The sequence below is a fragment of the Felis catus genome, chromosome A2 (assembly GCF_018350175.1).
Source record: "Felis catus isolate Fca126 chromosome A2, F.catus_Fca126_mat1.0, whole genome shotgun sequence".
NCBI lineage: Eukaryota > Metazoa > Chordata > Mammalia > Carnivora > Felidae > Felis > Felis catus.
In genome coordinates this window covers 154,149,096-154,174,143 of record NC_058369.1, presented here as the reverse complement: position 1 = coordinate 154,174,143, position 25,048 = coordinate 154,149,096, and the positions used below count along the sequence as shown (strand labels likewise).

The window sequence follows — 25,048 nt, the reverse complement described above, 5'->3', positions numbered from 1 at the left end:
CCATTTGAGTTTGAGCCCTGTATCAGGCTCTGAGCCTGGAGCTGGCTTCAGATTCTGTGTCTCCCTCTCTCTCTTCCCCTTCCCTGTTTGCATGCTGTCTCTCTCTCAAAAATAAACATTAAAAAAAAGAAAAAAGTGTCAATACCAAGACACTTATTACAAAAAGGAAAGCACTGTAACTTCACAGTCGAAAAAGAGGCAATATCACCAGAAATGGGACAAATTACTAGCATGTGCCTTCTGATGCATATAACATTACTTAAATGGTACTCCTGTCAAAATTCTAATCAAGAAGAAAATCAGACAAACCCAAACTGAAAAACATTTTACAAAATAATTAGCCTGTACTTTTCAAAACTGTCAAGATCATGCCAAAGACTAAAGTTCCACATTAAAGAGGCCTAGAGGAACATGAACAAATAAATGCAGCATATGATCTTGAACTGGACCTTAAACAAAGAAAAAAAAATTTTATGTGTATTCACTGATTTTGAGAGAGAGAGAGAGAGAGAGAGAAAGAGAGAATCCAAGCAAGATCCACACCATCAGCACAGAGCCCAATGCAGGGCTGGAACCCACAAACCGTGAGATCATGACCTGAGCCAGAATCAGGAGTCAGACACTTAACAGACTAAAACCCCTATGGGTCCCAAAGAAAAAAATTTTAATAAAAGAGAACATTATTGGGACAATTCAGAAGAATCTGAATAAAGTCTTCCAATTAATAGTATTGTATTAATCTTAATTTCTGATTCAAATCACTATACTGCATTTATGTAATAAAATATCCTTGTTTTTAGTAAATACACATTGGAGTATTTGGGGATAAAGAGGCTTCACATCTATAACTTAACGTCAAACATTACACATACAATACACATACAATAGGAGAAAAAAAAGGAAATGTGGTAAAAATGTTAATATTTGGAGTCCATGTGAAGGATATAGGGGCATTCCTTACACTATTTCTTTTGTATCTCTGGAAATATTTCAAAATAAAAGTTTTTAAAAAAGATAAACACAAACACATGATACACAGAGGCAAGTCAACTCAATTTTTGTGCCTTACTATTCCTTTTTCTAGTTATGCAGAAGAAAGGCTTTAGGCATAGTGGCCATATTACCGCCAAAAAATGATAAACATAAAGATGAATCCATATAATAAAGATGGCTGAACATAAAGGTGTAAGTAACTTGTATACTAGATGGAATCATGGAGCTGCCATATCAGCCCTAGACTCCCTAACCACGAGTCTTTACTAAAGGAGAACAACAAAACCCTTTTTTGGTTAACCCACTGTAAGTTAAGTTTTCTTTTATGTGCAGTTGAACACAATCTAAAATGGGCAAGCACATTTTTTAAAGTACTGTCCTTAGTAAAAATCAAATGCAGACAAAATATAACAGATTAAAGACGTTAAGCCACTGTGTGATACTAGAAAATCTTCAAGTACATATGCATGAAATTTCATGAAAACAAAACATGCAAGTAATAACATCACTATGTTTGCTAACAGAGTCTTTGGGGGAAATGAGCTATAAAATACTCTGCATTTAAAAATCGGGGCAACTGGGTGGCCCAGTCAGTTAAGCATCTGACTCTTGATTTTGGCTCAGGTCATGATCTCATGGTTCGTAAGATCAAGCCCTACATCTGGCTCTGTGCTAGCAATGAGAAGTCTGCTTGGGATTTTCTCTCTCTCCCTCTCTTTCTGCTCCTTTGCTCGTGCGTGCACTCCCTCTCAAAATAAACATTTAAAATATAAAAATTCAGTGTTTATTTTCTGGATTGGTATTAATTACATTTCAAGAAATGCTAATTTGAGAAACTTAACAGAAGACCATGGGGGAAGGGAAGGGGAAAAAACAGTTTCAAACAGAGAGGGAGGCAAACCATAAGAGACTCTTAAATACAGAGAACAGAGGGTTGGGGGGGGGGGTGGAGGAGAGGGGAAAATAGGTAATGGGCATGGAGGAGGGCACTTGTTGGGGCTGAGCACTGGGTGTTGTATATAAGTGAGGAATCATGGGAATCTACTCCCAAAGTATATACTGTATGTTAACTAACTTGACAATCAATTCTATTTAAAAAAAAAATAGGTAATAAAAATATAAAATCTAAGTTAAAAAAAATAATAAAGAAATCCTCACTATTAAGACTTCAAAAATACTAAGAAGGTTACACAGCATATTCTTTTCCATACTATTACCTTTAATATATATTTATATTTAAAGTAGATTCCAGGGGAGACTAGGTGGCTCAGTGGGTGAAGCGTCCGACTCTTGATTCTGGTGCATTTGGTGCAGGTCATGATCTCATGCTTCATGGGACCAAGCCCCACGCTGGGCTTTGTGCTGACAGCACAGACTCCGCTTGGGATTTTCTCTCTCCCTCTTTGCCCCACCCCTGCTCATATGCATTCTCTCTCTCAAAATAAACACTTTAAAGTAGTTTTTTTTTTTTTAAAGTTTATTTATTTTTGAGAGAGTGCAAGCAGGGGAGGGAGAGAGAGAGAGGGAGACACAGAATCTGAAGCAGGCTCCAGGCTCTGAGCTGTCAGCAGAGAGCCCAAAGTGGGACTTGAACTCACAAGCCGTGACATCATGACCTTGAGACGAACTCAGATGCATAACTGACTGAGCCACCTACTGCACCTAAAGTAGATTTATTATAGCTAGCTCTTGCTTTTTTAAAAAAAAAATCCAGTCTCACAATCTTTGCCTTTTAGTTGGAATATTTAGACCATTTACATTTAATGTAATTATTGGTACACTGGGTTACATTTAACATAATTATCAGTACACCAATATGCTATTTATTTTCTCTATGCCCAATCTGTTGTTTGTTCCTTTTTTCCTGCCTTCTTTTGGATTAAGTATTATTTAGGACTCCATTTTATTTCTACTATTAGTTATACTTTTTTCCCCTCCAGTGGTTTCTCTGGAGTTTACAGTATACAACTTTAACATCTAAAAAAAGCTAAAAAGACCTTATTAATATCAGATCAAGATTTGAAAGCAAAAGACATTACTAGGACAGTTCAAAATAATAAAGGGCCCAATTATTCAAAAAGACACAACAAACCTAAAGGTGTATTAGCCTAATAATAGTTTCAAAATACATGAAGCAAAAACTGACAAAACTGAAAAGCATAGATAAATCCACAATTAGAGGTAGAGACTTGAATATTCCTCTCAGTAAATAAACAGAAAATCAATAGGATGTGTAAAGATTTGAACAATTAATCAACCATCCTGACTCAACTGACATTTACAGAACACTCCATTTAACAAGGGAGAATATCATTCTTTTAAAATGCAGATGGATGGGGCGCCTGGGTGGCGCAGTCGGTTAAGCGGCCGACTTCAGCCAGGTCATGATCTCCCGGTCCGGGAGTTCGAGCCCCGCGTCAGGCTCTGGGCGGATGGCTCAGAGCCTGGAGCCTGTTTCCGATTCTGTGTCTCCCTCTCTCTCTGCCCCTCCCCCGTCCATGCTCTGTCTCTCTCTGTCCCAAAAATAAATAAACGTTGAAAAAAAAAAAAATTTAAAATGCAGATGGAACATTTACCAAGACTAAATTCAGGGCACAAAACAAGTACTGACATAGCTAAGAGACCTAAAATCACACCAATGTTCTCTGACTGCAAGACAACTAAATTAAAATCAGAAAAGAAAAATATTTAGAAAAAACAAATATATAACAACACACTCCTGTATAACCCATAGATCAAGGAAGAAATCACAAGCAATATTAGCAAATATTTGCATTGAATAAAAATAAAAATACAACATATGAATCTGTGGGATACAACTACAATCGTGTGTAGAAGAAAATTTACAGCAATAAATGGGCTAAAATCTGTTATCTAAAAGAGGACAGAATAAGAAAAATTAAACCATAGTGTGATACAGTTAAGAGCAATGGACACTGTGGTAAAATGGGAGAATACAACCTCATCTGAAGGTATCTAGCTTTCTAAAAAACATCAGGTGGGCAAAACAAAATAGAACTTTGTCTTCAGACATTAGATTTTGACCTGTGCTGTGAAGAAAGCATAAGAGGAGGCTGCCAAAGTACTATATTTGTACTGAGGTAGGAAGAGAAGAAATGCAATGGTTGCCATGGTGTTAAGCTGGGGGAGGGGAAGGTATCACTATGACATTTACGCACTCTGTGTGTTATGTGTGTATGACTACCTAGTTTAGTTCATTTCATTTACTAGTTACAAATTTCAACAGGTCAATGGCTCTAAAGTAAAATAAACCCACAACTTTTGATACATAATCCATTAGTATGATACCAGCTAATTAAAATAATTTTTAATTGGCTTTAACTTTTCAGTAATTTCCAATTAAATATATGTTAAGAAGTACAGACAGTAAGGCTCTAGATAATACTATAAAGAATTTCATTACCTCTGCTTCTCTTTTCTTTGCCCGTGCTTTCTCTACTTCATCCATTACTTTTTGGGATTCTTCCACATTTCCCTCAGCTCCTAGTTGTTCCACCTTGGCCAACAACTTACCAATTTCTTCATTTAATTCATGAACACGTTCTGCCTAGAAAGCAACAGAAAAGAAAATCATGAATAAAAAGCACAATTATCAAAGTTCAAAATATTTCACAAATGCTCAGAAAAGACAAGTTCTCTAAAGCAAGAGGAGTACAAATAATGCTTTCTGAGCATATAATACATGAACTGGTGGGATATGAGGATGTTTTGAGCCTGCTTGCCCTCACTACAGTGAGGTCAGGAATACAAATAATCTCAATTTAAAACTATTACTTCCCAACCTCTGCTTTGGCAGTATATTCCAAGTATAAAATACCTTTTTTCACACAATCTGGCCCTATGTACCTTTCCAGACCATCTCTTGCTGTTCCCCCACTTCACAACATAACATAGTAGTTACACCCAGTTTCTCAAATTTACTCTTAATTTCTACCTCTGTGACTGCAGAGGGATGTCATCCCTCTTCCTGAGATATCATCCCTGATCTCCCCTTGCCTGAATTCACGTATGTCTATTCACTCAACAAGATCCAATTATTCTGTGAAGCATTCCTTTTTATTTCTTGTTTATGTCTATTTATTTATTTATTTTAAGAGACAGAGAAAACACAACCAGGGAGGGGCAGAAAGAGAGGGAGGGAGAGAATCCCAAGCAGGCTCCACACTGTCAGTGCAGAGCCCGATGTGGGGCTCCAAATCATGAACCGTAAGATCATGAATGACCTGAGCTGAAATCAAGAGTCGGTCGCTTAACCGACTGAGCCACCCAGGTGCCCCTCCATGAAGCATTCTTGATCAATCAACACATTTCACCCTAATCATAAGCAGAGAGAGCCAAAGCCGCCTTTGTACCATCTTTGTATCTTTTACAACAACTACTTTTACATATATTACCACACCACTTTTAAAATAGCTATTTATATTTCCCATCTTTGTATTTCCAATGCCCAAGAAACAGCACAGACTCCAAAAAAAAAAAAAAAAAAAAAAAAAAAAAAAAAAAAAAAAAGGAGTTACAGGAATGAACTGGTGCATACGCTTTAAGTCAAAGATATGACTTTAGAGTCCCAACAGTTTTTGCTTATTGCCCAACCAATTACCAGATGTGTAATTTTGACCATATTACTTAACCTGAATCAACTTCCTCATCTGAGAAGCAGGAATACTAGTATCTCACAAAGTTGTGAGAAATGAGAAAATGTGCGTTGCACATACACTACACAGCACATTACTGATTTGTCACTATATGACCACAGCACTCCTTCTCCCTTAGCCTTAGTGAATGTTTTTTCACTGGGATTAATTCTTGCCTTGGGATTCTGTCCTACTCCTCCTCACCATCATCCTGAGAGTGTAGTTAGTTCATTCCTACTGTTTTAATGGTATATGATACATATACCATCTTTATTTTGGCCACAAAGTTAAGTATTCAGGCTACATGGCCAATTATATTAGCTAAGATTTTAATTTGATGTGGACATCCAGTCCCAACAAACTAGTGTGCCAATAATCTTTACTTCTCAAATGTCTTTCAATCCAAAATATTCATCCCTCAAAGAAATTCTCAATGCTATTATCATTTTCTTACCTCTTTAACAAAAGTGGTATTTTTCTTTCAATATCCATCATAGAATAATTGGATTATGCCCCAAACTCTTTACCTTTCCTTGTATCCATTTCTTTGTTATGTAACTAGTGATATCATACACATTCTGATTCTGAATTTGGCCTCGTAACTGGCTTTAGCTAACGGGACAGTAGCAAACATGACAGAAGGAAAGGCATGAAAATCACTTGTATGACAGAGCTATGACATTTTTTTTACACCTCTACCACTACCATGAGAACATGGCCAGGCTAGCCTTCTGGGTTCAGTAGCCTCTGGACGACTGTAAGACATGTGAGTAAGCCCAGCTGAGATATGAAGATCCTCCCAGTCAAGTTCAGCCTAAATCACTTCTTCAAAATTTATTTATTTTGAGAGGAAGAAAGAGTGTGAGCGGGGAGGAGCAGAGAGAGAGGGAGAGACAGAATCCCAAGCAGGCTCCATGCTATCAGTGGAAAGCTCAACGCGGGGCTCGATCTCATGAATCGTGATGTGAACAGAAATCAAGAGTCAGATGCTTAACTGACTGAACCACCCAGGCACCCCCAGCCTGAATCATTGACTGAAGACTCAAAGGCTAAATACTACTGTTTCAAGTCACTGAGTTTTGAGGTTATTTGTTAAGTAGCATTTTTGTGGTGATCAATAATCAATACAAGGCCATATAAACCAGGATAGCACTGATGGGTGTTTTTCAACCATGAGATATCAGATCCTTGCACTTTAGGATCCCATCTTTAGAGAATTTTCAGAAGTTCTCAGGGTGCCTGGCTGGCTTAGTCAGCACAGCACGCAACGCTTGATCTCAAGGTCATGAATTTGAGCCCCAAGTTGGGTGCAGAGATTACTTAAAACAAAAGACCGTTCCTCAAAGAGAAGAATCCATTTCCCTTTGTACATACATTTCTTGAGAAGTGGATTTAATGCTGTCATCCAAACTATCTGGGTAACTCTGCCTCCATTCTACATTTTCATAAAACGTACCAACTATCTTGAATGGCACAAAATGTTACTAAGTAGTAAGTCATCAAATCAACAAACTGTAATACAGGGAATTCTTTTGGATTCTCATTAGAACAAATCAACTCTATATATGAAAAATTAACACATTCTAGTTATTAGGGAATATTAAAAAATTATTGCTAGCTTTATAGCTTTATGGATATGATTTTATGGTTATGTTTTAGAGGTGGTATCATGTGACATACTGAATTTGCTTTTAAAATAATGAAATGAGCAAAAAACTGATGACTACAAATCCACTGGGATTTATTGTACTTTTCTTTCTACATTTCTTATTTGCACTTTTAAAGTTTATTTATTTGTGTAATCTCTACACTCAATGTGGGGCTTGAACTCATGACCCCAAGATCAAGAGTTGCACTAAAAATGGACTTACCATATGACCCAGAAATTGCATTCTTGGGCATTTATCCCAGAGAAATGAAATGCTTATTGCAGTTTGATTGGTGTTAACCCAGTAAATGGAAACAACCCAAACATCTTTCAATGTGTGGTTGAACTGTAATATATCCATACCATAGAATACTACTCAGAAAAAAAAAAGGAATAAACTACTGATACATGCAACAACTTGTATGAATCAAGGAAGCTGTGCTGAGTGAAAAGAACCATTCTCAAAAGGACACATGATTCCATTTATATAATATTCAGTAAAGTAACAATTATTGAGATGGAGGTCTCCAGAAGACAGGGGAAAAGGAGGAACAGGTATGGTTACAAAGAGGTAATATGAGGGAGTCTCAAGGTTGATGTTACAGGGAAGTAACATAATTATGATGGTAGTTACCCAAGTTACTTACACATGTGATAAAACTGCACAGAGCTATACACACATACATACACACACACACACACACACACACACACAAGTGCACACATAACTGGTAAAACCTGAATAAAATGTTGTGATTGGAGTGGTATGAGTATCTTGGCTTTCATGGTGTACTACAGTTGTATAAGATGTAAACATATAAGGGGAGGCTAGAGGAAGAGTTCAGAGAATTCCCTATATATGTCTCTGTAATCTGTGCAAGTAATTATTTCAAAATAAAAAGCTAAAATTAGTGAGATGAAACTATACTTTGTACTAATGAAATTATTGACATTCTTACCTTTGCGGCCACTTCAGCACTAATCTCTTCTTGAGTTTCTGCTAATCTTTTCTTGGCCACTTCTGTTCTTCGATCACAGTCTGCAATGAATGACTGCAGATGATCCATAGCCTGCAAAGTTTAATTAAAAGACAATTAGATATTTCTTAAGAAGTATCTTTACTAAAAACTGTATTTTTTAAATGCTAAAATAAAAGTAAAAAAGTAACAAAAGCAGATTCAATAATAAAAATACTACTCATCATCTATCAAACTGGCAAGGAATAAACATAAATAATTCCCAGGAAAGGTAAAGCCCCTGATTTTGGCTCAGGACATGATCTCTGGTTAGTGAGATTGAGTCCCAGTGTCGGGCTCCATGCTGACTGCATGGAGCCTGCTTGGGATTCTCTCTCCTTGTCTCTGCCCCTTTCGCCTTCAAAATAAATAAACTTAAAAAAATCCACATTGCATTTAAGATCCTCCCTCTTTCTATATAAACATATTTACAGACACAAAAAACAAATATAAAAATTCTATAGATTATTAAAGGGCCTCATATACATTAAAAATGTGTTGGTTTTCATGTGCTTAAATTGATGTTTCTGTAATCATTATGGATTTACTGGAAAGATACTTTTCAAAAGAATATATGCATTGAATGAGTTTTACGCATTTTCTTAAAACACCCAGTTTCACCTTATATTTTTAAAAAATGTTGCTCATTGGGACATCTGGGTGGCTCTGTCATTTAAGCATCTGACTCTTGGTTTCAGCTCAGGTCATTATCTCATTGTTTTGTGAGTTTGAGCCCCACGTCGGGCCTGCACTAGCAGCACAGAGCCTGCTTGGGATTCTCTCTCTCCCTTTCTCTCTCTGTCCCTCCCCTACCTGTGCTCTCTTCCAAAATAATAAAGTTTAAAAAAAAAAATAAAGTCTTAAAAAAAAATGTTGCTAGTCAACAAAGCATCTTAATTTAGTACTGTCCTTCATACAACCAAAAGATTAATTCGCTAAGAGCCTTTGCCTGTAGAGATATTAATCCATAGTCAAAATGTTTTACTGCAAAAAATAATCTAACCCATTAAAGCAAAAATCACATACATCAAGTTCAAAGAAAAAATCTTGTTCTTTGGATGCAATTTCATAATCTGCTCTTAAAGCCAGGTCATGGACTTTGAGACACTCTCCAAGATCCATTCTCTAGGGGAAAAAAAAGACATTATTGAAAGAGCAAACACATTTTGCAAAAATTCATTAACAATCACAGTTCTCTTCAAATTACATATTAAGTCTCACAGGTGCTTCTTTATTTACGGACTTCCAAATTACGAAATTTCATAGACAAGTATAAAACTTGGTGCCAGAAAAAAATAACATCAATTCTGACCAGCAGCAGATGGAAGGAGTGATCACTTTTGTACCTAAGAACACACGGACAAGGAAAACAGCCAGAATCTAAAACAAGCTTCTAGCAGCCCATTAACACAGAAAAGATAACATTAATTTAAAATCAAACTAAAAGAATATGTAAATCAGACTGCCGAATTATAGTCAGTATTCTTTGAAGAACATTCTGATTTTCAAATAAAGATGTAGTCCTCAAAACATGAGACCAGTAACCTCAATCTGGATTTCAGACAAGACTGTAGGTGAACTAGTAAAAAGATTTATTAAGACTCAACAGAAGTTCACAAAGAATCAGTACCTAACCCTATTAACAAGCATATGTAGGGGCGCCGGGGTGGCTCAATTGGTTAAGTATCTGACTCCTGGTTTTGGCTCAGGTCATCTCAGTTTGTGGGTCTGAGCTCCATATCAGGCTCTATTGTTGGAGCCTGCTCGGGATTCTCTCTCTCCCCCCCTTCCCCTGCTCGCTTGCATGCCTGCTCGCTCTCTTGCGGTCTGTGAGTTAGAGCCCAATGTCTGGCTCTGTGCAGACAGCTCAGAGCCTGAAGCCTGCTGTGAATTATGTGTTTCTCTCTCTGCCCCTCCCCTGCTTGCGTGCTCTCTCTCTCAAAAACATTAATAAAAAATTAAAATTAAACTTAAAAAAGGTAATATTCAAAAGAATAGACCAGATAAAATTTTAAATAAATAAATATGAAGTCCTATAGTCATATCTAAGAAGACAAATTTACAAATAATTAGCTATGAACAGAAAATTAAGACAAATTTAAAAACACACTAGTCAGGGTGCCTGAGTGGCTCAGTCTGTTAAGTGTCTGACTTCCTGTCATAATCTCATGGTTTGTGGGTTCCAGGCCCTTGAAGGGCTCCAAGCTGACAGCACAGAGCCGGCCTGGAATCCTCCCTCTCTTCCTCAAGAGGCACCTGGGTGGCTCAGTTGGTTAAGCATCTCACTCTTGATTTTGGTTCAAGTGATGGATGGAGCATGGAGCCTACTTGGGATTTCTCTCTCTCTCTCTGCCCCTCTCCCGCTCATGCACGTATTCTCTCTCTCTCAAACATTAAAAAGAAAAAATCTTCCTCAAGAGTTAGTGAGTTCCCTGATAATGGAAAGATTCGAATATGGTTTAGACAACCAATTATCTAGGATACTGAGGAAAAGAATATCAGGTACTATCAGGTAGCTTCCTCTTTCCAAGTGAGACTTTATGACGAAAATAACAAGTTCCTCTGTAAAACTATTACCTCAATTTTTAATTACATAAAAGAATGAATGGGAAAATACAGACAATATCTTCAAAGAGATCCTTTGAGAAATAATAAGGAATATTCACTAGTATAATAAAAGTCCTTATCACACTTGAAGACTAGCACGGATCACTGCACTGCCGAGGGTGCTGAGATTTTTCCAAGCTCCACTCGTTACTCTCATTCATAAGTCTATGGGTTAGCTAAGAAGTCTTCTAATGACAATAAACAGCCAACTGAAACTTGCTGATGTGTGGAAATTCAAAGCTGCTTATCAAGTGGCATTTTTAAAAACCTATAGAAAAAAGTTTAACAGTCTTAAAATTGTAGGAAAGTAAGACAGAAATGAAAGAAGTTAACTGCAAAAGAAGGTTGTTACCATCTTTGCTACACCAGTGTGTTTCTTAATCGATATCTCAACATTAATCACTCCAACAACTCCTTTTATATGTGTATTTCTATAGCTATAGTGGTTAATGGGATGCTATACTTACTTCCTAAAATGTTATGATGTCACAGTTGGAAATGCCAATGATCCAATGCAGTGGTTCTTAACCTAGACCCAGGGTAATACAGATGCAAGAATTTGAAAATAGGTCCAAGCCCCACCATCCAAAGAGAGAATTATAAAAGCCTCTCCGGTGTTTTTAATGTACAGTGTTGGGAACCACTCACTGATCTAGTTTTACTCCCATTCTCCAGACAAAGAATTAAGGCCTAGAAAGATGGCTTTATTCCAGGTACTTACTAGAAAATCTGGTTAAACTGATTTCTAGTCTAAAACCATGCCAGTTCCAATTAAATCAGTACTAACTTACCTTTTAATATTTCTAGGTAACAATCACTCCCTACAACCTCTACATACTGTAGATACTCAAAGCAGTTATCTACACTGCCTTTCCTCTAGTTATCTTCCTATCTTTATCCTCTGCTTAACTATATTTCCAATCTGTTCTCACAAAGATCTAAAAGTAGTGTATAAATCTTGTCTCACTGTGTTTTACTTAAACATCTGTCACCCACCCATACTAAACATTGGCAGGAATTCCCCCACTCTTATCTTTAAATTTACATCATATAACCAACAAAAGGAAAAACCCCAACTATGTGGATCAAGACAAAATGAACACAAAAAGGACACAATTATACCACTGTAGTAAGGGTGGAATTTTGGTAAGAGGAGGAGAGTTGGATGCCTTGGAGGAGGATTTGTGGAAGGGGGAAATTTTTTAATACCTTACTAGAATGTGAACTTCACAAAGACAAGGATTTTTTTTTATCTGTTTTATATACTATGTACCTGTGGCCTGGTATATAGGAATGTTTAATAATATCTTTTGAATGAATCAAACTGGTAAAAGAGGACAAAGAACAACATTTAGCACAGGGAGCCCTGAGCTTAACAAGCAAGGGTGGTCAAGATGCAACCCAGGACGTGGGGCTCCTGGGTGGTTGAGTCAATTAAGCATACAACTTCAACATCAGGTCATGATCTCATGGTTCATGAGCTCAAGCCTGGCACTGGGTTCTCTGCTGTTACCTTGGAGCCTGGAGCCTGCTTTGGATTCTGTGTCTCCTGCTCTCTGCCCCTCCCCCACTTGCATTCTGTCTCTCAAAAATAAACATTTAAAAAAGGGGGGCACCTGGGTGACTTAGTTAGGTGGCCGACTTTGGTTCAGGTCATGATCTCATGCTTCATGGGTTTGAGACCCGCGTCAGGCTCTGTGCTGACAGCTCGAAGCCTGGAGCCTGCTTCGGAATCTGTGACCCCCCCCCCCCCCCCCGCATCCCCTTCCCAGCTCATGGCTCTCTTATAAATAAATAAACGTTAAAAAAAAATTTTTTTTTTAAAAGATGCAACCCAGGACAAAAGCTCCGGGTCTGAGCTCTCAAGGGGAAGGTCTTTGCCTCTCCATGGATTAACAACTTGGCTGGGACTCCTTTCCTTTCTAAGTGTAAGTAGTTAAAGCTCTTCTCTCTTTTTTCCTATGTGCTACTGTCCTCCAGGAAGTAGACCACCTGGGCTTGATGCTATCCTCGACCATGAGCCCTACAGCTAGGCTTGCTTACAACAGCAGATTTGGGGGCCAAAACGTTAGGAAATGCGGTAGCTGTTTGTTTATTTATTTATATGTATGTATGTATGTATGTATGTATGTATGTATATGGCCTCAGTGCTTATCCCTCAGGGATCTAGCAGGACAGTAGGTATAGGCAGAATTTTCAGAATTCTAGATACTAGTCATCTGTCTTCCTGTCCAGATCATGACTGAGTATGTACATGCATGCACAGAGTATTTAAAATGAAAAACAAGCAAGCCAAAATAAACACAAGTACCTGCTACTGTAAAAGAGAGTGAGGGACAAGTATGCCCATGTTAATGCTCTCCAGGACACCAGTCATCAAATTAAAAAGCCACTACAAAGGGAACCATGGTAGAACCACACTATGACCAACTATGAACCAATCCTCAAAAGCCAAATCAATCCCAGGGCACCTGGGTGGCTCAGTTGGTTAATCATCCAACTTTGGCTCAGGCCATGATCTCACCGTTCCCAAGTTCAAGCCCCGAATGGGGCTCTGGGCTAACAGCTCAGAGCCTAGAGCCTACTTCAGATTCTGTGTCTCCCTCTCTGTCTCTACCCCTCCCCCACTCATGCTCTCTCTCTCTCAAGAATTAAACATTAAAAAAAAAGGGCAAGATAAATAAAAACCAAATCAATCCTGACTTCTTCACTGATGGTTCAAGAGTACTTTGAACACGAAGTGCACAGATATTTGCCCCTGCTTCTCTTCTGACATAATTAAGCTTCAAAGTGAACAAATAAAATGTTTGGTTATTTATTTTAACTTATAATGGCTCTATTTGTGATGAAAGCCATAGGAAGAGATTTGAGTTTTAAATTTAACAAGTAATTTACTTCATAATTAAATTCTTCCCACAAGTTTATTATTCTTGGTGTTTTAATTAAAAGGCATTTAATTCTCAGATTGTAAATGGGGAAAATGCTTTTTAATTTTTTTTATTTTAGAGAAAGAGTACATGAGTGGTGGAGAGGGAAGGGGGAAAAGAGAGCAAATCCTAAACAGGCTCCACACTCAGCAGAGACTGATGCAGGGCTCAATCCCACAACTTTGATATCATGACTTGAGGAGAAATCAAAAGTCAGACACTCAACTATGCCACTTGGGTACCCCAAAATACTTAAACTTTTAATTGAATAAATTCAGTTCTGCATTTTGTCTCCTCCATCTTAAATCTACTTCCTCCATGAAGTCTTGACCAAATAACTATATATGATTCTGGCAACTTCTCTTACAACCTCTCAACACTTTGTACTACCTTTCACTGTTTAACAAACTTGATTCTGTTAAGTGCTTTGTTTTTTTTTTTTAATGTATACATATATTCTTTAACGTTCATTAATTTTTGAGATAGAGAATGCGCGCAGTGGGGAGAGGCAGAGAGAAAGGGAGACACGGAATCAGAAGCAGGCTCCAGGCTCTGAGCTGTCAGCACAGAGCCCAATGCGAGGCTTATACTCACTACTCACGAACCACAAGATCATGACCTAAGCCAAAGTCAGATGTTTGACTGACTGAGCCATCCAGGCACCCCTGTTAAGTGCTTTTTTAAGTGTTGTTTTGAAATTCCAAAAATGAAGGTTATCTCCTTAAGTGGACTTTAAGCTTCATGAGGAAAATGGCTTCTCTTATTTTTCCCTTCCTACATAAAAGACCAGGTTTTACACAACCCATGACTACTAAATAAACTTGATGATTTAACATAAGGAATTCTAAGAACTTGGAAAAACAATGAAATAAGTACACAGAGGTTAAACAGACAGAAGTTTAACAATGATATTTTTGATGTAAAAAATTAGAAACATTTTAAGAGCCTAGGAACAGAAGTTTGATTAACTGGATTATGGAAAAGCCATATAACACATTATATAGCCAAGAGAAATGATGATCTTGATACTAAGTGGAGTAAAGAGATGGCAAAGAAAAATGCAATAAAAATGCCATTTTTGTAAATTCATGGAAGCACTGCTGTTTGATATTGGCTGAATTAAATGCAATGAACTAGTATTATTCTTAAAGTCAGAAGAAAAAAAAAATCAATGAAGTCACTTTAATTTTGGACCAAAAAAATCTACATAATAGGAACAGAAGCATGTGGAAATTATACATCAAAATCAACAAACATGGTATTATAGTTATACGTATATATTATATACATTTTAGTGTGCTGCCAGGTGTAAACGAACGGCAGTAATAGGTTAATTAATAAATCTGTGATAGAAACTAGGCACAGTAACTACTTCAAGAATTGCAATATTCTTGCTTTGTTGTATTTAGTACATTTGCTCAGGCTCATGAGCTAGATCCTAAGGGGAATTATAAAACAGTATATCATTCCTTCTATCAAGGAATTTATACTCTCTAGACATCCAACTAAAGCAACAGTTGCAAAGATACACAAAGAAGTACAAAGATTTCATTGCCACACTGTGCACCAAAAACAAAAACTATTAACATATTAATAATCACTGAATAAATACTTTAGGAAACAGCCATATTATGAAATATAGAGACATGTTTTAAAAACATAGACCACTGGGCGCCTGGGTAGCTCAGTTGGTGGAGTGTCCGACTTCGGCTCAGGTCATGATCTCACAGTCCGTGAGTTTGAGCCCTGCATCGGGCTCTGTGCTGACAGCTCAGAACCTGGAGCCTGCTTCAGATTCTGTGTCTCCCTCTCTCTCCGCCCCTCCCCTGTTCATGCTGTCTCAAAAATAAATAAAAACATTAAAAAAATTTTTTTAATAAATAAAATATAGACCAGTAATTTGAAACTTCTCCAAGTTAAAAAAAAAAAACAAATCAAACAATATAATGCCATTTGTTAAAAACACACTCACACATACTTGTAAATGTACAGAAAAGAGAGTGAAAAAGGTTTAGGTTTGGGATGGGGGATGACATCTAATAGTAAATATTCATATTTTATGTTTTCACTTATACTCGAAGACTATATTGTCTAAGTAATTAACAAAATAAGATACAATGGGTACTCAGCAACACACAAGACCTTCCTTTACGTGTCATTATCCATTTAACACTGGTAAGTCTGTCCAAACTTGTCTTTTCTCAAACACTTCAGGATTGCTTTATCAATCCAATTACGAACTCTGACTAGATCATGGGAAATTCTGAATACAAATCAACATGTGGAATTTGCTCTATTAGGCAAACAGGAATGCTTGACTACTTGGACAGAAATATGACGTGATAAAATCTGTATTTTAAAAGCATTAACACCACACTACTAGATGGACTGACCAGAAGAAAGAGATCAAGGGTGGGAAAGGCTAATATAAGCCAGAAATAAATCCTTAGTATCAAATCAGAAAAGAAAAGAGAAGGCAGGTAATGGAGGTAAAATAAGGGGCTAAAGAGGAGTAAAACCATTTTAAAGATGGGAAGGATCTCTGAAATCTATTGCATGACTACCTTCCTATAAAAATGGAAATCAAGGCTCAGAGAAATCATAAGATCATAAGGCTAAGATTATAAGCTTAGCGGGAGTAAAAATTTAAGTCCAGTCCTTAATATCACTCAATATTCTTTCAATAACACAATGATTCTCAAACAACTAATTAAATGGAACTACCACCTAATCAATTAACTAACTGGAAATGAAGTGTGGAGAGGAGAAAGTCAGGAATCTTACCAAGGCTTCAAGTATTTCAAACATGAGCAAACAATGACGCCACCAAAAGAAAGAAACTAAATAAATCGGGAGAGCTGGTCTGTGATGGAAAACATCTGGACATGTGTAATGTGATATAATAGGATATCTAAGTAGCAGTGTCCAGTATGGGCTTTCTTTATCCAATTAAGTTTTCCAAACAGACAGATTGACATATTTCTCCTTAGAATTACATCTCAATTATTCTTCTAGGAGACCCTCTTTAAAAAATTATATAGAAACCCCACATCTGACCTCCCTAAGTCAATTTATTAACAAAATTCTGAAAACTATTTCTAAAGAACAGTACCACCTGCAAGATAATAGTATACTGCCACAGGAAAATTTAAGGAAGGTGAGGAAGAATGCTGGGGAAGAACAGTATAAATTTCTATTATCATACTTAAAATTTAAAAACCAACCCCACTGCTTGGTAATTTTCTCCCCCACTGCTTGGTAATTTTTATTTAACTTTCTAAACACCTGTGTTCATTAGAGCAATAGTTTCACTGTTATTTAACCTGGTTTTAATTCATTCACTTATTTATACTGCTTAGTCTGTTTAAAATAATTCTTCCCACTTGTCTTTTTATGATGTTGTCTTACACTATTTTAAGAGTCTCAAGAGTGAAAGACATAGAAATATGATAAATAATTCACAGTAGAAAAATAGCAAGGAATCAAAGAATAGATAGCAACAATGGTAAAGTGCTAAAAGGAATACACACCAGCTAGAGAACAAGTGAAACAGTGACATGACAGCAGGACAGAGAGCACAGGAAATACAAACCTGTGGCCATTTGAACCCTTCCATATACCTTCCAATGCCAATGCTATTTTCTAAAACAAATTGCCTACATTTTGATTCTTCTTGCACCTTCACTTTCTCTCTTCACATTTGTAAAATCTCTCTTCCATACATGTTCAATGTTTGAGTTAAGCCCCAGCTCAAGAACAAGAGAAAGTCTAATATGGCAAACCCTTGAAATAACAAAACTTGGGTATGAGTTTAAGTTATGCCATATTATCTTAAAAAATAAAAATTAAGTAGGGCGCCTGGGTGGCTCAGCCAGTTAAGCCTCAGACTTCGGCTCAGGTTATGATTTCCCAGTTCGTGGGTTCAAGCCCTGCGTCAGGTCTGTGCTGATAGCTCAGAGCCTGGAGACTGCTTCAGATTCTGTGTCTGCCTCTCTCTCTCTGCCCCTCCCCTGCTCACACTCTCTCTCTCAAAAATAAAGATTTAAAATAAATAAACACATAAATAAACACATAAATTAAGCTTTTTCTTTCCTAATTCCAATCCTGGCATTCAAACTAACAAGTCCAACATGACTATTGGGTGAAGAGGGAAGGGGCACACTGTGCATGCAGAGTAGTTCCTGCTTTTTACCACTTCCTATTTAGTAACTACCTGTTCCCACTCGTATGTTCCACTTCCAAATCCATTTTTCCCTGGGTGGATAAAGAAAAATAAAGCTCCTCTTCTAGCTTTTCTTAATATTGGTGGTTGCTGGATTTATTTATTTAATTTTTTTTGAGAGAGAGAATCTGCGTGTGCCCGCGGAGAAGGGGCAGAGAGGAGACTGAACCCCAAGTAGGCTCTGCACTTTCAGCACAATGAACTTGAACACAGCACTCAAATCACAAACTGTGAGATCATGACCTAAGCCCAAATCAAGAGTTAGCCATTTAACCAACTGAGCCACCCAGAAGCCCCTTGGTAATGTTTTTTGATGAACATAGCAGAGAATACTTTCTTATCCATTTCAAACCAACATATGCAAAGATATCTAGGTAACATTAAAACAAAAATCCTTGCTTTACAAAGACTACCGTCAGAGACAAGACAGAGAGAGAACACATATATAAACAAGATGAACTAACAAGTGCCTATTCAGCAGTATGGAGAGCAGGTGCTATATGAAGGGGTCAGAGGCTAAACAGCTACAGGCTTAGGCAATCACACGTACTAAGCCAAGCAGGATTCAAATGTGTAAAGGAGAAAAGTTATCCCAGGAAAAGAAAGAGATGCAAAAATAAGAAGCACACTGGGGAAGGAAAATAGACAACAATGAATAAATCAGTCTGGTAAATGGGGCACGTGGGTGGCTCAGTTGGTTGAGCATCTGACATTGGCTCAGGTCATGATTGCAGTTTGTGACTTCGAGCCCTGCGTCGGGCTCTGTGCTGACAGCTCAGAGCCAAGAGCCTGCTTTGGATTCTGTCTCCCCCTCTCTCTCTGCCCCTCCCGTCACTCTGTCTCACTCTCTCTCAAAAATAAATATTAAAAAAAATGTTTTTTTTTTAATCAGTCTGGGAAAAAGAGAGGACCAAACTGATTTATCCATTCAAGGAAGAGGTAGATTGGTCTAAGGATTTTACATTGGGGGCCATATGTATAACAGGGAAACACCCAAAGTTTCTGTGGGGAAGCAACATAAGCTTATTTCCACTTGGAAATGACTGGCTTATATTTCTTAACATTTAGATCTCTTTAAATGTCATTTCATCAAAAAAGTTTTCTCTAACCACCCTGAGTAGCTTCTGGACCACTGTCTCAGACTGTCTAAATTACCTAACCATGCGTTTTTTCCTCTGGCAACTTAAATCACTACCTGAAATCACATTATTTCTTTTCACTTAGTGTGTGTCTCCAACATCAGAATGCAAGCTCCTACCACTAAAGGAGAAACCCGTGTTCACTTCTGTATCCCCAACACCACACATAGTATGTCCTCAATAAGTACTTGTTAGGCGAATGAATGAATGTTGTTCACAGCAATCAATACCACTCCCAAAGAGATGAAAAAATAAATCACCTCTTGGAGAAAATTTTTTTGTTAATCTTTACTGTAAATCCTTTACCTTCTCCATTCAGCCCTCACTAGCCTAGTATCTCTTGCTCCCTTTTTTCTATTTCTTCCTCCTCTTAATTTCAATATTACTTAAATGCCATTACTCCAAACACTGTAATAAATATCATAAAAGGGAAAAAACAGAAAAACCTAAATTTGGAAATTTTACAAATAAAATTATCCAAATAAATTAATATTTATGCCTATATTTTTTGATCCTGTAGACCAGCTATGTCTATGGGACAAAATACATTCAAGATATTTAACTCTATACAGGTCAAAAAACAAACAAAAATGCTTTTACAAGTTCCCTTAATGAGAATCGTCAAACTAAAAAGGATTTTTCTTAAGACAACTGTCTTTGCACATCAAGGTAGAATTCATCAATTTAAAAAATATTTCCAGGGGCACCTGGGTGGCTCAGTTAGTTAAGCGTCCAACGCATGATTTGGGCTCAGGTCATGATCGCACAGCTCAGTGAAATCAAGACGCATGTTGGGTTTCATGCTGACAGCATGGAGCCTGCTTGCCATTCTCTCTCCCTCTCTCTGCCCCTCCCTCGCATGTGCATGGACTCTCTCTCAAAATAAACTAAAAAAAAAAAGTATTTCCAGTGAGAGAATCTGTGAGTTTGCTTGATGTTTGTAGTTTAATCCCCGTACAACAAATATTTGTTTCGAGTTTTCATTTATTATCATGGGCTTGTTCCATTCTGTGTTCACTGTCTTCATCCTCCAAATGATGCATTTATAACTCCATCCTCTCTTTTTCATTAAATAGCTTCAGAGAGACACTAGTTTCCTCAGACTTGTTAAAACGCAGTTTACAAAACTGTACCTATCTCTAAAACAGATCTGAAGAATTCAAGGAATACCTGGAGGATGATTTGAGGTTCTCAGGTAATAAGCATTTATTGAGAATCATTGTACAGAGAAGTAAATGTGACACTGAAATATGTTAATCATGTACCAAACTATGAAAAACAATCTGCTTAAAAAAAATTTATGTTTATTTATTTTGAGAGACAGAGAGACAGAGCATGAGTGAGGGAGGGCCAGAGGAGGGAGACACAGAATCCACAGCAGGCTCCAGGTTTTGAGCTGTCAGCACAGAGCCCAACACAGGGCTTGAACCCACAAACTGTGAGATCATGACCTGAGCCAAAGTCTGACGCTTAACTGAGCCACCTAGGCGCCCCCCCAAAAATTGATCTTTACTACTTTATACTGTTTCAAGACTCATCCTATCAGGTTAAGTCCAAGATTTAAAATTTGCTTCAAAAAAACAAACCAAAGGACATAAGTGATTATAAATAAGGCAGCTATGTGGTAAAAGATTTATTGAAGTTGCTGTATGGGTACATGAAATTCATTACACAATTATATTTTTATTTATAGTTGAAATTTTCTATTATAGAAGTTAAAAAAAGGGTGCCTGGGTGGCTCAGTCGATTGAGCGCTGACCTTGGCTCAGGTCATGATCTCATGGTTTGTGGGTTCAAGCCCCACATCGGGTTCTGTGCTGACAGCTCAGAGGCTGAAGCCTGCTTCGGATTCTGTCTCTCCCTCTCTGTCCCTCCCCTGCTCACAAAATGTCTCTCTCTTCAAAAATAAACATTAAAAAAAAAATTTTTTTTTTTTAATTTTAAATGTTTTGGTTTTTTTTTCAACTTTTTTTTATTTTATTTTTGGGACAGAGAGAGACAGAGCATGAACGGGGGAGGGGCAGAGAGAGAGGGAGACACAGAATCGGAAACAGGCTCCAGGCTCTGAGCCATCAGCCCAGAGCCCGACGCGGGGCTCGAACTCACGGACCGCAAGGTCGTGACCTGGCTGAAGTCGGATGCTTAACCGACTGCGCCACCCAGGCGCCCCTCAGTGGGAAGCTTTTAATGTGCCTCTGACTTCCTGGACACCAAAGGTGTTTTTGGTTTAGGCAGTTTCTCCAAGTGCTTGTTAAAGGAATGCATATTTTTATAATACTATGAGAAAAAAGAAACGCATACTTTTTTTTAACAGACTGAGAAGAAAATACAAACAGCAAACCGGCTTGATATGAAGACATTATATATAATATACTTCAAAAGCCAAAACTGGTAAAACCTAGGTTGCAAAAACTGGAATTTCCACAAAGTGGGAAGGCTCTAGAAATGTTATGTAAATTAAAAAAAAAAAAAAAATCAAGTCAGTAATGTGGGCTAATGTTAAAAACAATTGCTTAAAAAAATACCAAAGCAGGGGCGCCTGAGTGGCCGTGGGTTAGGCATCTGACTTCAGCTTAGGTCATGATCTCAGTTTGTGGGTTTGGGTCCCACGTCGGGCTCTGTGCTGACAGCTCAGAGCCTGGAGCCTGCTTCAGATTCTGTGTCTCCCCCCCCCCCCCGCCCCTGTCCCCCCATGCACTCTCTCAAAAATAAACATCAAGAAAAGAAATTTAAAAAAATACCAAAGCAGCCCTAAACAAACCATTTGTTGATTTGCTTATGTACAAACCAATTTTTCACATCTGCATGTGAAACTACTGCTGTCATATTCTAATCAGCAGCTCAAAGAACCCAAGATACTGCCCAGCTCCTCAGAAGTTGCAAGAAAACACATTTCCCACTAACAATCATTAATTCTTGAAACTTAAGTTAGTTCTGTAACAGATTTATTTAGTGTTCTACTTTGGGTAAATCAATTATTCATTCAACACAACGGAGGGACAGTGTTCTAGATGCTGGGGACACCGCGCTCAACAAAACATCCCTGTTCTTACTGTGAAACTTACATTCTAGTGGCTGGTTGAGAAAATTTTGTGGTTTTTCTTTCTTACCACCTATTCTTCTTCTCCATACTTTCATGGGTCTCTTACATAGGTACTACCAAGACTGCAGCAGTTTTAAAGTTCAGGTTTGTATGTATCCAAGTAACTGATTTTAGACCAGCCCTTAAACAGAACAGTTTAGAGAAACAATAAAGGAGTTTCAATTAGTAAAAACTACACTTTAGATAGGGGCGCCTGGGTGGCTCAGGTGGTTAAGTGTCCAACTCCTGACTTCGACTCACGTCATGATCTCAGAACCTATTGGGGCACTATAAAATCAACTCAGAATTTTTGAAACTAATAATCCTACCTAATCACTTCAAAAAGACAGAGAAAATTTTTACTTTATCCCTGTCCCTTAATATTTCTCAATTTTAAACTTTAAATTCTATTTCTCAGCAGTGGAATCTCTTTACTTAAACAAACTTTCATGGAAAAGCTCTATACTTAAAATGTGTAAAATTCTAATTGAAATAGTAAAGACTGGCCTGTCCCCATGTTCTTAGTGCATGAAATGCCTCCAAGGACATTTCAGAAGCATCTACAAGTCACTGCCTTAAGTAAATGTGCTATCTAAAAAATTAACAGAAACATTTTTTTTTTAATTTTTTTTTTCAACGTTTTATTTTATTTTTGGGACAGAGAGAGACAGAGCATGAACAGGCAAGGGGCACAGAGAGAGGGAGACACAGAATCGGAAACAGGCTCCAGGCTCTGAGCCATCAGCCCAGAGCCCGACGCGGGGCTCGAACTCACGGACCGCGAGATCGTGACCTGGCTGAAGTCGGATGCTTAACCGACTGCACCACCCAGGCGCCCCTGAAACATTTTTTTTTAAAGGAGATTTAAATAACTCTTAAGATTCATGTGTATTTCTATAATTCTGTCAGACATCTGACAAGCACAGCTTCTCTGAGCCTTAATTTTTCCCATCTATGAAATAACGACCTTCTACTATAATCATGACGCCTGTCAATCCTACAACTGTACTATGATGGCTGTAATAAAATTAGTAGTGGCCATTTCTGATTTTAGGCACATCATGAGAGTGTACATTTTCTTTTTAAAATTTCTTTTTTTTAACGTTTATTTATTTTTGAGACAGAGAGAGACAGAGCATGAACAGGGGAGGGGCAGAGAGAGAGGGAGACAGAATCCGAAACAGGCTCCAGGCTCTGAGCTGTCAGCACAGAGCCCGACGCGGGGCTCGAACTCATGGACCGCGAGATCGTGACCTGAGCCGAAGTCGGCCGCTTAACCGACTGAGCCACCCAGGCGCCCCGAGAGTGTACGTTTTCATCTCTGTAGATCTTAATTTCAAGCTTCTGTTACCATCTCTGCTTTAGATTTAATGCTTCTATAAATTATTACTACTACACATCTTTTTCCTAGATCACAAGGAACCAGACTGAAAGATATGGTTTTGAGCACTTCAATATACTTATTTTTCTTCAGGGAAGGTATGTATCAGAAATAATGTATTTAGGAGAAAAAAGGACAATTTTGTTTAGGTTTCTGTTTTGCCTGACCTGAAAGCAGATGCTGCCTACTGTTTGCATAGTGACTAGAACAGGAAGAAACCAAGCGTGTCTAAAGAAGGCAATGAATGAGACTAAAACAAGACACTATTGTAGAGGAATATGAAAATAACCCAAGCCTTTAAAATAAAGCAGCTTCCTCAGTTATAAAGAAACAGTCGCACTTCTTTAAAAATCATAAGCCAAATAAACACATACACAATTATTTGCCTCTCTGTTGTACACCTGACCTCCTCTTATTAGTTTATGAATTAGTTATACCAGAGTATCAGACTACTGAAAGGTAAAATATTACAGAGCATCTTCACCAAACTAAATTCCAAAAATATTCCATACTAATAGCTGTGAGTACGTTTTTAGAAATCACACTCTCCATCTCCAAAAATGCCAGAGAATACATTTCTGTGTATTCTGCTAAATAATCTAGAGTATTAGTGAGTCATATTCTGTTGGAAGTGACAAATCTGAGCAAAGGGTAAACTTTAGTTATGCAACAAAGAAAAAGCATTATAAAATTAAGAGTTACAATTCAGTTCTTTTCATCTAATTTGTTAAAACAACAACAACAAAAGAGAAGTAGGCATTTCAATGTAAAGGCAAATGAAAACAGGCTAACAATGTATGAATAGTTAGACTATGCCAGAAAAGGAGTTGTTCTACAGAGACTGGTTGCTAAAGAAGTCATAACTCTGTAATTACAAACCATCTGTACACAGGATGAACTGTTATAAATAGCTCTTTTTCCTAATAAGGGTCATGAGAAAGTCACACTATGGATAGTTTTGAGTTCTCAAGGAGACCACTCTATAACCCTGGATTCTCACAAAGTCCTATAGCCAATCTATAAAGTTCTGATTAATTCTCAAAGAGGTTCACAACTACTTAATCTCATTCTTACATACGACAATCTCTTACCTATTACACTGACAAAATGAGGTATTTTCATCCACAGTTTCCCTGACAAGTACATGTAGAAGGGCTTTTGTTAGCTGTTTTTAATATAATCCAAGCACCATCAATTTTAAGCCTCAGCATTCAATTCTGTACCATAAGAAAAAGTAACCAATTCATACTTTTTCTATCATCAATTTAAAATGTGTATTTCTGGAGCACCTGGGTTGCTCAGTCGGTTAAGCGTCCAACTTCGGCTCAGGTCATGATCTCAGGGTTCATGGGTTTGAGCCCCGTGTCAGGCTCTGTGC

At 37.7% G+C, this 25,048-nt stretch overlaps 1 protein-coding gene and 1 long non-coding RNA gene across 14 annotated transcripts in view; one reads left to right on the top strand and one right to left on the bottom strand.

Moving 5' to 3' along the window:
• The window catches only part of LOC101080269 (putative RNA-binding protein Luc7-like 2), a 56,708-nt gene that overhangs the window by 14,572 nt on the left and 17,088 nt on the right, over window positions 1–25,048 (bottom strand). For all 13 annotated transcript variants that reach the window (XM_023250613.2, XM_023250615.2, XM_006929413.3 and 10 more), the window contains 3 exons: window positions 9,339–9,437; window positions 8,256–8,366; window positions 4,418–4,561 (listed from right to left, as the gene is read on the bottom strand). In XM_023250613.2, the coding sequence (XP_023106381.1) occupies window positions 4,418–4,561; window positions 8,256–8,366; window positions 9,339–9,437 (354 nt within the window). The remainder of the gene's footprint in view (window positions 1–4,417; window positions 4,562–8,255; window positions 8,367–9,338; window positions 9,438–25,048) is intronic.
• On the top strand, window positions 5,531–24,866 carry LOC111559544. The gene is made up of 3 exons (XR_002740619.2): window positions 5,531–6,414; window positions 12,747–12,847; window positions 23,701–24,866. It is a non-coding gene; the product is annotated as an uncharacterized LOC111559544 (long non-coding RNA).